This window comes from Arachis stenosperma, chromosome 10 (assembly GCF_014773155.1).
Source record: "Arachis stenosperma cultivar V10309 chromosome 10, arast.V10309.gnm1.PFL2, whole genome shotgun sequence".
NCBI lineage: Eukaryota > Viridiplantae > Streptophyta > Magnoliopsida > Fabales > Fabaceae > Arachis > Arachis stenosperma.
Window position 1 is genome coordinate 132,876,182 of NC_080386.1, and position 15,404 is coordinate 132,891,585.

Below are 15,404 nucleotides of genomic sequence, written 5' to 3' on the forward strand. Positions count from 1 at the left end.
ACATATTGTAAATTGATCTATACAATATTATAGAGTTACTTGTTTAAGAAGGAGGAACTAATTTATAAAAGCTTTTTGTTTAATTTATCTTTAAATTTGATTTCTTCATGTGGTGTATGTGAATGATGGAGCTTAATTTGTAAAGTTTTGAAGCAAACTAATAAATATTATTAGAAATTTTATATTTTATATTCTTGAAGCTTCACATGATGAAATCTTCTTGAATGGGTTGTGCATGTTACCACATGATTTGCGGGTAAAATTATAATAAAAAAAGCCGATCATTGACCATAGTTTGCCAAAAATTCAATAACTTTTTCTTAATCTTTCATTATCAAATCAAAATTTTCTCCATAACTTTTGAGTGGTATTTGAAATGCAAGGTCTATGGTATATGACTATATTATGATATGTTGGCACCAATTAAATACAACAAATTAATACTGGTCCACATGGATATAAATAGCCAAAAAAAAAAAGAAAAAGAAAATTGAAAGCAACAATTTCTAGGTATGGGGTTTTTAGCTTGTAACAAATACATCAATATCCATACGAGTTAAATCTTAATTTGATTACTAAAATTTGGTTCGATGTTTAGAATAATTTTCATAATTTTGTTGATTTCAATTAAAATTCTCAAATTTATAATCGTGACGTTGGTTTGCTTTTGTGATCATTTTTGTCACTAAAATGCTGATCTGACATAATCGTATAATTAGTGGACACTATTTAAACGACGACACATTAGTTTTGCGTCCAAATCCTTTAGAAATCACATGGTGAAAGAATTTTTTTAATTTTTTACAATTTATGATCGTCGTAGTAAAAAAAACAGTTTTAACCCACAAAAAATTGAAATGACGCGTTTTTTGAAAAATTTGGGCACAAAACCAATATGCCGTCGTTTAAGTAATGTCCACTGTGTTATGCAATTGCGTCAGATCAGTATTCCGATGATAGAGATAATCGCATGAGCAAGTCGAAGCCACAATTATAAATTTAGAAATTCTAATTGGGATCAACAAAATTATAAAGGTCATTCTTAGCATTAGACTAAATTTTAGAGACCAAATTGAGATTTAACTCATATCTATACATGTATTTTTTTTATTATAATAATAGTAGTAGATAGAATTGACGTGTAATTAAGATGGATGCTATTTAAGTAGCTATAAATTGGAACAAACACACACACGTTGAAGCTTAACAACTCCATTTCTAGACACCTTTCTTTTTTTATGAAAATAAAATAAAATAAAATAATCATAGAGGGGCAAAGTGGTCATTATGCACACTATTTGTTTGGATCTTTTTTGAGTCATCAAATTAAAGTCACACTCACACCGCACTTATTGATTTTGTTTTGTTCTTCCTTTCAATCTTATCCTTTGAGAAATGTTATATTATTATTATTATTATTATTATTATTATTATTACACGGAAACTATACTACTCTACTATCCAAAAAAAATATAAATTGTGTAAGTATAGTGCTATTTTGACATAGAAAATTTATTTGGCTAGTAAAAACAGTGTCTTTAAGTTGCTACTAATTAGTGTATATATATTAAAGGTTATAAAATCTCAGTTTTTAAATATTTAGAATAGTTTTTATAAAATTTTGTAAAATATAAAAAAGCACATACACTATTGTTATGTTCCATTTTAATTCTCATTACATATATGTTTTGTTTTATTTGTTTGTAAATCGGCGGCTATATAAATGGTTCTAACCTATCATAATTTATGAGTATTAACAAATGTATATAAATTGTGACAAATAAATTACTATGGTTTATGATTCAACAAATTTGATTTCAATAAATCTTTAACTAACTCTTTAATATTTCAGTAGTTAATGGTTTAACAATTCAACAACTAAAAATAATTCTGCGGGATAATTCTAATCCCATTTCATTTTTTTATTAAGGTGGTGACTTCTGTCTCCATTCCCATAAAAAAAAAAAAATTCTCTATCTATCTTAAAATTTTTATTTTCATATGGGTAATATTATAATAAAGAATGAAATTATAGTGAAGATTATTTTTTTAATAAAAAAATCCACCAAAAATATATATCAATTGCAAATTGCAATGCATATATTTTTATAAATTTAATAAAAATTTTCACTCTTGACCTCTTCAAAAAAAAAAAAAAAAATCTCTTTTCATATACCTCACAAGTGTCCAATTTGCAACCCTTATAATATAAAACTTTGGTAATAAATTATGAATTTAATTTTATATATCAACAGTATAAAAAAAGTTATATATAAATAATTATTAGTTATATATTAACATATCAGTAAAAATAATTAATTATTTTTAAACTTGCTAGTGTAAAAATTATCTAAAAATCTAACTGAATAATAGTATAAAATTCTTTATATTATTAATATATTAAAATTAAATTTATAAATGATATACAAATTAATAAATTTTTTTTGTAATAAATATTTATAAAAAGTTTTTTAATGCAAAATAATAATTAAAAATTATTATAAAACTTAATATATTTAACTAAACTAATTAATGTATATATATTAACCTCTTCATTATCATATTCATATAAAAATATTTTTACCTAAATAATCATTATTTTTTTAGAAGAAAACAAAATAAGTTTTTATTTTTTTTTAATTCGAAGACATATAAATTTTTGAATAATTAAAAATACAAAAACATTTTAATTTTTTTAAATACAAGACATTTAAATCTTTTCGTATAAAATATATAAGAATAAATTGATTTTTCAAAAGAATTTAAATATCTTAAAATTTAAAAAATAAAAAATATTTTTATATTTTTAATTAATCAATAATTTATTTATTTTTGAGATAAGAAGTCACCAATCTACTTATTTTTTAAAATTTTTTTAAGTTACACATGGTTGATAGAGTGCATTAATTATTTTGTAAAGCCCTGTCCAGCAGGGATGAGAGAATCAGCTTAGAATAAAGAAAAAGAAAGAAAAAAGAAAAGTAGAAAGTTGATGAAAAGGTATCTGGAGTGGGAATGGCTCCATGATTAAGACACAATGGAATTTGGAAACATCCACCGTTCCATTTTGCAGCTTACGTGTTGGATCCACAACCTTTGATCATCATTTTCATTTCATTTCTCAACAACCATCTTCTCTTCTCTTCAACCATCCTACAAACAAAGACTTCTAAAATAAATGTTACACTCTTTTATTTGGTTCCATCTAAAAAGGAATAAAAAATGGTTTACTATATGAAAGTGGTAGCAGCCCATGCTTCTTAGCTTAAAATAAAATCAACCCTACAATTAGTAGTATTGATTTCTATCACGGTGAAAACTCAGACACAGTCGACTTTATGTAAAATAATTGATAGTTAAAAGTTGTTAGATGATTTGACTGATTTCACTCTCAGCTATCAATTTCACAAGAAGTCAACTGTATCTGAGTTTTCACTTTCTATCATTTTCTTATTTATTATCAGTAATATTTGTCTGTAATATTCATTTTTTTAATTTCATATATTCAAATTTTTAATGCATGTGAGTAATATTTAATTTTATGACTAATATGTGTTTATGGATATTTATAAGAAAAAAGTTCAAAAGATCCACTAAAATTTATTATTTTTGACTAATATTTTTAGTTATTAGTCTAATTTTTAAGTATAATAATCCAGTAGTATATTTTTAGTCTATATTTTTAAATATTATTAGTTAACTGATAATAAAAAATAATAAATTCTGTTAGTTTTTTAATGTTTTTTTATTTATAATTATGTTCAATGTTATGTGATATTAATTAAATTAAAAATTTAAAAATTATATAAGTTGATCTATTTAGACTGAATTCAACATCTTAATTAAGGATTTAAGGTATCCGATGATGAATCAATAGGCAATATTCACAAGAATTTTTTTAGGTCATGACAATATTCACTTTTTTTGGTCATGACAATATTCACAAGGTTACAGAAAATTCAAATCAATGGGCTTTGGTTAACTAATAATTTGTTTTTGGGCCGAAAGGCCCATCGGCCCAAATTTAAAGAGAAGTGGAGATTACGGCCCAAGAGGGTTTTTGTCGAAACCTCTCTTCTCTCCCATTTCTCAGCCTTAAGCCTGCTCTTCGTGCCTTCGTCTCTCGCCGCTCACCGTCGTCCAACCGCCACACCTTCCTCACCGTCGCCGTTTCCGTCTGACAGGTACGCCATGGTTTTCCATTTTTTTTGCTTTGATTTAACTGTGAAATGTGAATTATGGATTAAAGAAGAAAAAAAAAACTTGAGATTGTGACTATTCAATATTTGCGTCTGTGACTGTTTATTTGGGAGCGATGGTTGTGTGAAGGTTGCACTCTTATTAATTATTTTGGCTTGATGCTAGTTTGTTAACATCATTTCATGGATCTTTTGGTTTGAGGTAGTGAGTAGTGACTTCTAATTCATAGTTTGGTGAATTGAATTGGGGGCTTTGCTCTGCATTCTCTCCATTCGTATTATTGCATTGGTGCCAAATCTTTTTTGTTCTTCTATGGTGTATACATTGCATTTGTGCTAGGATTTATGTAAAAACAATACTGAGCTCCCTTCTTTATAATTCAAAGCAGCACAAAAATGCTATGTACACCAAAAAAATCCACCATTATGTATTTGTGTATAAATACATGTGCTGTTTAACTTATTTTTAATGTGTATTTTGTATTTCAACATGGATCCTATACGGATGGCGGATTTGGTGACTGATTTTTAGTGTATAGGTAGCATAGTTGCAAATAGAAAATATGTATTTGTTACTTCCAATCTGTGTTCTGTTAGGTGTAATTCTAAAGCTTTTTTTTTCCTTCAATTAGGGGATTTGAATTTAGAAATACTTCAATTTGGATTGGAACTGTTGGATTCTACTTGATGTTGGTTTCGTGAAGTTGCTGTGTGCGCTAAAGTTTGTTCAGTGTTGGAAGTGTGGTGTGTGGTATTATGGTTATGTTTCTATTATGATGGAATTCATTCTCATGCTTGAAAACATAAGTGGCGTTGTTCATTTGATTTTCTGACATCATCTTTTGTTCTGTTTTGCTTGATCTTAGGTTAGAAGTAGTTACCGCCCGAATTGTCACTCTTTTCGTGGGTGAAAGATTAGAGGAAAAAAAAGATGCTCAGAAGAAGGCTCTCTGTTCTCTCGACATCAATTATCAGAAGCTCAGTTTGGGGCAAACCTAGTCCCACTTGTCCATTGGTCCAATATCCTCATCCCTCAAAGCTCCTTCAATATTCCAAGTCTCATGCAACAGTTTACCCCAAAGTACGCCCAGAATTTCAAGGTTTTAGAGCCTACAGTCTTCTAGCCTTGAATGATCTGAGAGATAATGTGCCGAGAAAACAGAAGACAAGAAAGGGCCGTGGGATTGGGTCTGGAAAGGGAAAGACTGCTGGGAGGGGTCATAAGGGTCAGAGAGCCAGAAAAGGATCGAAATTAGGTTTTGAAGGAGGTCAAACTCCACTTCGTCGAAGAATGCCCAAACGTGGTTTCAAGAACCCATTTAGTCTCACTTTTCAGGTATATTTTCTTGTTTGTATATGTTTTCTCTTTTTGTCTGATACTAATACTACAAAGAATAGGAATTCTAACTATAAAGATTGCATCTGCTGCACCCAAATAATTTCTTTTGTTTAGGTATTTTAATTGGATTGGATTGTCAGTGCAACTGGGAAAGTTTCTCCACTTGATGAATTATCGAGGGAAAGTGAAGTTTTTTGCTGCACATGACTATTTCAAATGCTTATTTTGGGTAGTAATCGTTTATATGCTATTGTTGAAAAGAAACAGGTCTAACCAACATTTAGTTCCCTCTGGTTGATATATTTCAGCCATGGATTTACAAGCAGCAGCTTCGTCAATTGATTTCTATATGCATATTTCAATTCTGTAACTTCTGTTATTTAGATGTCTTACTATGTTTTATTCGATGGTGAAAACATGACCATGGGTTCAGCTTGTATTATTGAACCTCTGCTTTGTTTCAATCCGTACCATTTCTTTCTCAATCTATAAGCTATCTACAACCTATATTCTTACCCTTTATTTCTTTTATTACAGCCAGTAGGTTTGGGAAAAATTGCGAAGCTTATAAATGCAGGGAAGATAGATTCTTCTGAATTGATTACAATGAAAACACTCAAGGTTTTTTTACTGTTACCTCGCTTCAAGTAGATGTTCTTTGCTTCATGTGTTTCCCCTTAATCTGGTCGCTATTGTTACCATAGGATACAGGAGCAATTGGGAAGCAAATAAAAGATGGAGTAAGATTGATGGGGCGTGGCGCTGATCAGATCAAGTGGCCAATTCATCTAGAGGTAGACTCTGATTTGGATGTTTTATAAGTGTTTCGAGGATCTTAATCATGCATTTTTATTGTCAACTAGTTAGAATTAACATTCTATTATCTCTATTTCTTTTTCCCTGTTCTTCTTAATGTCATAACTCTAGTTGGGGTTTGATTTTTTAATACTCAAGTTGCAAATTTGTTAGATATAGAACAAGTGGTTGTTTTTAACATAATGAGTTTGCAGGTATCAAGGGTTACCGTGAGGGCTAAGGAAGCAGTTGAAGCAGCTGGTGGTTCTGTAAGAAGAGTGTATTATAACAAGCTGGGCTTGCGGGCACTGCTGAAGCCGGAGTGGTTCGAAAAGAAGGGAAGGTTGCTGCCAAAAGCAGCTAGACCTCCGCCGAAACTGAAGGATAAAGTCGATAGCATTGGCCGGTTGCCAGCGCCGACTAAACCGATCCCGTTTTTAGTTGAAGGTAGCAATGATATTACACCTCCTCAGCTTAGTTAAACTGAGATCATGGCATTATTTGTAGAATTTTTAGGTAATTCAGAACGAGAGATAAATGAATTTCCATTGGAAAAAAATGGAATGAGAAATTTTCTTGTGATTTGTTTTTTCTTTTTGTATCAATTTTGTTTTAAGGAACTGAGATTGGTTACCTAAGAGAGCCTTGTTTTGATTTGTATGTGGATAGGATCTTTGCTTAATTCAGTCGATTAGGGACCTAAACCTTGATTAAGTGTACTAATTACACGAATTGATTTTCCATTCCATTAACCATAGGTCAACTTAAAAGGTTGACTTTTTACCAAAATACTTTTTAGGGTTTTAACCTTATGAAGCCAAGAATAACATCTATAGGAGTGGATTTTTATTCACTTGTTTTTCAGTGCCAATTTAATTACCTGTTTTACTGAGTAAATTAGAGACTATACAAACAAGAACTTTGATGCGTGCTTTCGATCATATTTTGAATTTCAAAAATGTTATAAATTATGCATTAAAAATTAGTCCTAGTTATTGTATATTTGTTTATAAATATATTTTTATTTTATATATTCCTAATATGTATTTTATATTTTAAAATGTTCGAGATAGATAGTTGATTTAGTGTCTAATATTTGTTAAATTTCTAGTACTATTAACAGAGAGTGATTTTTGAGCTGTCTTAGTAAGTTCTTATTTTTTCATGAAATTATACAATTTATAATCATTCTTAATTTCAAAGAATATTGTTTAACTTGTTTACGCTAAACCAATTTCGTCAATCACATAAATACACAAGAAAACATAAATGGTCACAGAATTTTTATTATTTTTTTTTGTTGTTTACAGTATCTCTCAATTCGATAAGTCAAAGACTAATTTGTCGTAGATCTGAGCTGGTTAATGAGTTACAACATGTATAAGACGGAATTCAAACCCAACACTTATTTAAACAGACGATTGAGCTGACTACTTGATCAACCTAAATTAGTTTTCTAAATCCTATTGATTACAAGAAAATCAGATTTTGCCACGTAGAGAATCTTGAAGAGGTAAAATTTTGTATCCGAATCTCATTCATTCTAATTCCAACGGATTGAAAGATTTGAAGACAGCTCATAATCCACACGATTGCATTATTATTTATTGATAGTCACTTGAGACAGGAAAATCAAATTCCATTAGTCTTTTAAGAAAGTTCCAATTATCTACTCATGTCATTTTTCTTCCTGTGTATAACATTTTCGAACCATGCAAAACACGTTTAAAAGCTTTTATATCTTAGTATTAAGGGGAAATTTTTTTGACTATATGTGCACAAAAAATTAACTATTTAAAATAGTTTTTATATTCATATTTATCATTAAACTTTATAAATAATATAATTAAATTAAATTTATATTTATAATAAAATTTTACAAATAATACAAGTCAGATTTGATTTACATTTATAATCAAAATAAAAATAAAAAATATAATGATAACTGATTTTTTTAAGAATTTGATTATTTGTATACAAAAATTTAAAATTTTATATCTTTTTGATAAAAAATTTTCAATTGACAACTTTAACATATTTTTTCATATATTTATATATATTAAGATATAACACACTACTCTTTTGAAATAAATGATATTATCATATTATATATTAGGTAGATTCTAGTATATTTATACTTTTGATAGTTAATAAATGTTGTTAAAATTAAAAATATTTTTTAAAATATTTTTAAATAATAAAAATATTATTTTAATTTTAAGACACTTTTTAAAATGCCATATATAATCACCCTAGTTACTATAGCATAAATATACTAGAATTTACCTATATATTATCATCACATACTATACAGTTTTTAATAATAGCTACGATGCATAGACATTGACACGGATATGGAACACGACATGATACGGGATATGCCAACACATGAATTTTAAAATTTTATAAAATACGGAATATACATATATATAAAATATAAATTATTTTTTAGATAAATCGTAATGATTTTTTGATATTTTATTGATATTAATATTAAAATATATATTAATTTTTTAATTTTTTAATGTATTATTTTAATTATATAAAGTATTTAAAATATTTTTTATTTTAATAAATAATAATATATACTATTTCTAAATTTATATTAACAATATATGTTAAAAATAAGGTTGGACACGCTGACACGTGATAGTATTTAGCGTATTTAGAGAAGAATTTTTATTTTTTATTAAGATATGGTTAGACACAACAAACACGCGTATCAAACAAATATCGATGAGTATCGTATTTAAAATGTGTCCAACACGTAGACACGATAATTTAACGAAATGTCCGTATTTTATAGAATAATAGTAAACATATTTTTCTTAGATATAAATGATTAATACACTCAGCTCATGGATTATGTATTGTGCAAATAAAATAACTCTTTTCAATTTTCATTGATCCCGCGAACCTTAAATAACTATTTTTGTAGCAATACCATGTAATCAAATAAGTGCATGGTACAACACTATATTCATATTTTAATACCAATGCAAAATCTTAGGATTTGGAAATTGGATTCTTTTATGCTAATTAATTAGCTGTCAACTTTTAAGTCATTTTCTCATTCTATAATTTTATTTGTCCATACATTACACAATATAATTAATAATAATATAACAACAATAATAATAACCTACTAGTTGATAGAGTAGTTGAACAAGCAATAATAAAGTCAAATAATCCATAGTAGTTCTCTCTATATATAAGGGTAAGCATGCATTTCCTAATTGTGTCACATAATATACATATATAAAAGTTTCCTTCTAAATTTGTTAATTACTATTAATTATTATTAGCCATGAGTCTAAGTGGGAAAGTGGAGAGTGAAATAGAGATTGAAGCAAATGCTTCTGAATTCTACAAAGTTTTCAGAAAGCAACTTTATGACATACCAAAGATCTCTTCAGACAAGGTTCATGGAGCTCAAGTGCATCAAGGAGACTGGGAGAATCTTGGTTCTGTCAAGCACTGGGATTATACCATAGGTAATAAGGTTTTTTCTTTTCTTTTTTTTTTTCTTATAAGTTTGCCTGAAAATTATTCCAAGCTAGTGTATACAATTTTATTTTGGAGCGGTTATTTAACCGTCGCTATTTGTTTTGGTGACAGTTAAAAACCGTCGCTATCTAGTTCTAAAACCGTCGCAATATATCCGAATTTTTGTTTAGCATGTATATACATAAAGTTAGGGTTAAGACTACTACATACCAAAATTCATGCAAAACCCTAAATATCCCTGCAAATTTTGTATCTGATAAATTCGTTTTTCATAAACTTTTATTATATTTGATTATTCTTTAATAATTTAAATTGTCGACAAAATAGGTTTTTTCAGGATTTGAAAATAATAGATTTATCTCTCGTCATTGTCTTATTAGATAAATTTGTCTATCATTACTTAAAAAATAGATATATCATATTTTGATCGATTATGTAATTATAAAAAAAGTAATTAATCTTGTACTCTAATTATTTTGAACGGTGAAAAAATCTATTATCATTTCAAATTCTAGTAATATATATTATGTCCAATGATTTGCATGATTAAAGATTTTAAATATTTTTCAAAAGAAATAGAAGATTATCCTACACAAAATTATTAAATACCCAATAACTTGGGGGTTTATTGAATTAACCACCATAATCATAAATAAATGAATAAATGCTCTTTCCGTTCTTAACCATTTGTTTGATGTCCAAATCAGTTCCTATCTACTTTGATATATGTACGTTCTATTCCCTATCTACTTTGAGTAAATACCCTTTTTCAGTCCCTAACTAGGGACTGGAACGTACATATATCAAAGTAGATAGAAACCGATTTGGGTTTTTAGATTTTTTAAGAGGTGGATAGTCTATCAGACAAATGGTTAGTGACCGAAAACGACATTTACTTTAAATAAATTAGTACTAAAACAAAACAAAGAATAGTATTAAAATTTTAATTTATTTTTTTTTTTTTTTTGGGTCATGGCTTATATTATTTCCTATAATGAAATAAAATGATTGGATCCTACAGAAGGAAAGAAAACAAGTGCAAAGGAAAAGATTGAAGCCATAGATGATGAGAACAAGACAATCACATATAGCCTCTTTGGTGAAAAAATCAGTAATGATTACAAGACATTGAAGGGTACCATAAAAGTTTCAGATAAGGTAAGTGGTGGTGGAATTGTGAAATGGATCTTTGAATATGAAAAGCATAAGGAGAATATCACTGCTGCTTCTCCTCAATCTTATTTGGACTTTGCTATTAAGGTCACTCAAGACATTGATGCTCATCTTATCAACCCATAATTAATTAATTAATTATGATGTGTAATTGGATATTGAAGTGTGTGTTTTGGCTTAAATTAATGAATAATGGTGCTTGTATATGTAATGTGTGTAATAATAAGAATAATCATAGTAATGTGTGTGTATAATAAAAATAATTAATGGTAATTAGTGTTTGCTTGTAAAATATATATATATGTATTTGCTTTAAATCTAAATAAGAGACTCGTTTTGTTTAGTTTTTTTTTATTTTTTTTTTGGTCTCCATGCATATTTGTAATAAGTAAAAATTTAAAAAGCTCTTAAATTATTTATATTTATATTGTCTTATTTTATCAATTCAAATTTTTAAAAAGAATAGTATCATAATAAACATATTTAAAAAAATTCCGACCTAAAATGAGAATAATTTATAAATTTCTAACAATTAAAATAGCTAAAACCAATAAGATAGCAATTACGATTCAAAAAATTGTGTACCCCACTGTTACTAAATTACCACCGCTCCAACTCAAATTGGTGCTTTGGAAACTCTTATTTAATTTAAAATTAAAAAAAAAAGTATTTTGAAGAAAAGAGAGATTCTAGTTATAATAAAATCATAGATACCACATAACATACCCATCTATTTACCAAATTTTTTCTCCTAAATTTCACTTGGTAAGATTTGAGGATATTTCCTATTGGCCCATTTTGTAGAGTTTCAAGACCCATGTTCCAAGTTTTGGGCCAGCCCAAAGCGTTTCAAGGCCCATATTCCCGTCACAGCAGTCAGTTCTCTCCGCCGGCGTGGCCTCTCCTAGCTGACTTTTGCGTGCTCTACTTCATCTCTCTGCTCTTCTTGTGCTTAACTTTGAACCGGTTTGCCAATGAGCCATAGCTCACACGGTATTCCGTCCCCTCCCCATTTTAAAGGTCTCGAGTTTGAGTCCTACCAGCTGCAACCAAGAAGGAAAAAATGGTAAGTATTTGAGAAGTGTGTAGGTGTGTATTGTGTACCAAGAAAAAAGAAAAACTTTGAACCGGTTTCAAATTCCAACCTGTTTAAAAACCCGATTTAACTTTAAATCCAACCAGAAAAAACAAAAAAAAAACATCTCCTTTTCAATTTCAGAATCCCCAAAACCAAGTTGCTTCGCTTTTTTTCTTCTCTCTGAGTCTCTCTACTTTCATTCAATGAAGATAAGTCGATAAAAAGTGGGGAATAAAGCAATAATAATAGCCAACTAGTTGATACAGTACTTGATACTTCTCTCTCTCTATATATATATAAGGGTAAGCATGCATTTCTTAATTGTGTGACATACATATATAAAAATAAAAGTTTTGTTGTATTAATTATTGTAGGGAGTGTAGGCATGAGTCTAAGTGGGAAAGTGGAGAGTGAAACAGAGATTGAAGCAAATGCTTCTGATTTCTACAACGTTTTGAGGAAGCAACTTTATGAGGTACCAAAGATCTGTCCAGATGATGTGCATGCAGCTCAAGTGCATCAAGGAGACTGGCAAAACGTTGGTTCTGTCCAGCACTGGGATTATACCATAGGTAACCATTTTTTTTAAACATTATATTATGCAAATTAATTTATTAACATTGTCATATAATTAAGTTAATTGATTATTCGACAAAATCAATCACTAAATTCAATTAAATATATATTATTTAATTTATTTTTAATATGTATTTATATTTATATTTTATATATATTAGTGGTTTATGATTTTACACTTAACATACTTGTCCGAAGTTAGTAGTTTGTATATACAGTTTAGGGTTTAGGGGTGTTTTAACAAAATTCATGCAAATGAGTAAAGAGTAAAACCCTAATTACTTATCCATATAAATTTTACGTTTTGTAATTAGAATTTGATTCAAATATTAGAGACTAAAATAGTACTTTATCTATTTTTTTAAATTTAAAAATAATATATTCATCCCTTATCAGTATCTTATTGATAAAAATTTAAATCTTTTAAAGTGAAAAGGTTAATAAAGTAATAATGTGATAAATAAGTAATTATTATTAAATTTATAATTATTATAAAATATCTGTCTCACTATCTTAATTTAAGAGTAATTATTTATTTATTATTATTAAAAAACATAGATATATAAATCTTTTGATCGATTGTTTATTTATAAAAAAACTAATTAGTCTCACTACAACATAATTATTTATTTATAAAAGAAGTAAATAAAAGATCTTGTTACTATAATCTCTTTTGATGGTGGAAAAAATTAATCATTATAAATTCTAACTGACTATATATTTTGTTTAATGATTCGAATGATTTAAAATTTAAGAAATATTTTTCTAAAAAAATGTATTATATATCCTACAAAATTATTAGATACCCAATAACTTGGGGGGTTTGACAGCCATAATCATAATAAATTAGTACTAATTAAAACAAGAACATTGAGACTAATTACATTTTAATCTTTAATTTTGTCCTGGCTAGCTTATGTTATTTGACATAATGAAAAATACAATAATTGGAACCTGCAGAAGGGAAGAAAACAAGTGCAAAGGACAAAATTGAAGCCATTGATGATGAGAACAAGACAATCACTTATAGCCTCTTTGGTGAAGAAATCAGTAATGATTACAAGACTTTTAAGGGTACCATAAAAGTTTCAGATAAGGGAAGTGGTGGTGGAATTGTGAAATGGACCTTTGAATATGAAAAGAATAAGAAGAATATGAGTGCTGCTTCTCCTCAATCTTATTTGGACTTTGCTATTAAGGTCACTCGAGACATTGATGCTCATGTTTCCAAATGCCTTAGCCATAATTAATTAATTAAGATGGATATTCAAGTGTGTGTTTTGGCTTAAATTAATAAATAATGGTGCTTGTATATATTTAATGCATGGGCATAATAATAATAATAATAATAATAATAATAATAATAATAATAATAATAATAATAATGTGTGTTTGCTAAGTTACTCTATCTATTGCACACAATAAAAATAATTAATTGTACTTAGTGTGGGTTGTAAAATATGTGTGTGTATGTATTTGCTTTAAGTCTAAATAAGAGAACTCGATTGTTCTGCTTTATTTTAATTTCTCTTTTGCTCTTCATGCATATTGATATATACTACTATAGTACAAAGAATTATTTAGTGTTTATTTTGTTAATGTTGCAAATGTGAGGAGCTGTTGAAGTTAGTCTCACATCAAAGAAAGCAAGAAAGAGTGACGAATTTATAAGATGAGAGACCCATTAACTTAACACATTAAAGTTTTGAGTTAGATGTGGTCGAGAGCTCCTTATAAAAAATAGGGCATTAGAATTGATACTTAAGTTTAAGGGTACGTAATTGAATAGATTTATGTTTGCATGAGGTATATATGCAAAAAAAAAATATATGTGTCACGTTTTCACTTTTATTTTTAAACTTTATATTTAATTAAAGTTTATTATTTTATTATCATAAAATAGTGTATGGACTCTATTTAAAATACGAGTCATATTACATATTGTAATAATAGAGTGATAAATCCTAAATATAGTACATACAATTTTATGTACTAAACAATATTGTAATGGTTTAAAATAATCACTAAAATATAAAAAAAATTGTCATAAAATTTAGTAATTTAATGGCGGTTTCAAATCATTACGAAATATAATATAAAAACACTTTAATAAATAATAAGTGTTAAAAATTAGTAACGATCTTATACTTTAAAATAATCACAAACAATTTAATAACGCTTTTTATTATCAGTGATCCAAAATTGTCATTATGTTACTTGACAACTCTCAAATTTGTAATTTTCTTTTAATATCACGAAAAAATTTAATGACAGTTAAAATCGTCGTCAAATAGTAAAAGAAAGCATCGCAAAAATGTTGTTTTATTGTAACGAAAGATATGTTTTTAAGAATAGGAGATTTAGTTTAGTATATATATAGAAAAACTATTTTCATTTCAAGCTTATATAGAAGATAATAAATAAGCTCCTTTTTTTATTTTGGCCATGGCCCATGGGGATAATTATTAAGGTTTTGAAAGGATGGATATATAATAATGCACCCTAGCTAGACTCATAAAGCCCATGAATAATAGGTACATGAGATAGGGTAAATTAGGACTTTTTTTTGGACTAAGGTAAATTAGGACTTTAAACAAGGATTTGTCATTGTGAATTAAATTTTGTAAAAATGATCCAGTAGTATGTCAATTATTCAAAAGAATTGTGACGTTTGGTATCTGGGCTTCAAAATATTCCTGTACCATCATACAATAAAAGCTTGGATGATAAAAGTTAT

The 15,404-nt window shown here is 27.7% G+C and overlaps 3 protein-coding genes across 5 annotated transcripts; all 3 read left to right on the forward strand.

The window, feature by feature from the left end:
- The first annotated feature begins 4,070 nt into the window (after positions 1–4,070).
- LOC130956099 (uncharacterized) lies at positions 4,071–7,076 on the forward strand. 3 transcript variants are annotated; one of them, XM_057883129.1, is made up of 6 exons: positions 4,079–4,184; positions 4,832–4,943; positions 5,066–5,535; positions 6,076–6,159; positions 6,243–6,332; positions 6,549–7,076. In XM_057883129.1, exons 3-6 carry the CDS (start codon positions 5,131–5,133, stop codon positions 6,813–6,815), a joined length of 846 nt encoding a protein of 281 aa, XP_057739112.1. In that variant the 5' UTR covers positions 4,079–4,184; positions 4,832–4,943; positions 5,066–5,130; the 3' UTR covers positions 6,816–7,076. The 3 variants fall into 3 exon arrangements, with proteins under 3 accessions (XP_057739113.1, XP_057739112.1, XP_057739114.1); XM_057883131.1 differs by lacking the exon at positions 4,079–4,184 and adding an exon at positions 4,360–4,401 and having other exon boundaries at positions 4,832–4,950; XM_057883130.1 differs by lacking the exon at positions 4,832–4,943 and having other exon boundaries at positions 4,071–4,184.
- A 2,490-nt stretch (positions 7,077–9,566) lies between these two features.
- On the forward strand, positions 9,567–11,356 carry LOC130956219 (MLP-like protein 43). Its single transcript, XM_057883269.1, has 2 exons — positions 9,567–9,827; positions 10,862–11,356. Exons 1-2 carry the CDS (start codon positions 9,641–9,643, stop codon positions 11,137–11,139), a joined length of 465 nt encoding a protein of 154 aa, XP_057739252.1. The 5' UTR covers positions 9,567–9,640; the 3' UTR covers positions 11,140–11,356.
- A 1,041-nt stretch (positions 11,357–12,397) lies between these two features.
- LOC130956264 (MLP-like protein 43) lies at positions 12,398–14,185 on the forward strand. The gene is made up of 2 exons (XM_057883309.1): positions 12,398–12,663; positions 13,628–14,185. Exons 1-2 carry the CDS (start codon positions 12,477–12,479, stop codon positions 13,915–13,917), a joined length of 477 nt encoding a protein of 158 aa, XP_057739292.1. The 5' UTR covers positions 12,398–12,476; the 3' UTR covers positions 13,918–14,185.
- The last annotated feature ends 1,219 nt before the right edge of the window (positions 14,186–15,404 follow it).

Excerpts from the sequence above, each read along its gene's own strand:
- LOC130956219 (XM_057883269.1), top strand. The coding sequence starts at position 9,641 with ATGAGTCTAAGTGGGAAAGTGGAGAGTGAAATAGAGATTGAAGCAAAT. Across the intron at positions 9,828-10,861 it reads GCACTGGGATTATACCATAG|AAGGAAAGAAAACAAGTGCA; the intron begins GTAATAAGGTTT and ends TGGATCCTACAG.
- LOC130956099 (XM_057883130.1), top strand. The coding sequence starts at position 5,131 with ATGCTCAGAAGAAGGCTCTCTGTTCTCTCGACATCAATTATCAGAAGC. Across the intron at positions 6,160-6,242 it reads TTACAATGAAAACACTCAAG|GATACAGGAGCAATTGGGAA; the intron begins GTTTTTTTACTG and ends TTGTTACCATAG. Across the intron at positions 6,333-6,548 it reads AGTGGCCAATTCATCTAGAG|GTATCAAGGGTTACCGTGAG; the intron begins GTAGACTCTGAT and ends ATGAGTTTGCAG.
- LOC130956264 (XM_057883309.1), top strand. The coding sequence starts at position 12,477 with ATGAGTCTAAGTGGGAAAGTGGAGAGTGAAACAGAGATTGAAGCAAAT. Across the intron at positions 12,664-13,627 it reads GCACTGGGATTATACCATAG|AAGGGAAGAAAACAAGTGCA; the intron begins GTAACCATTTTT and ends TGGAACCTGCAG.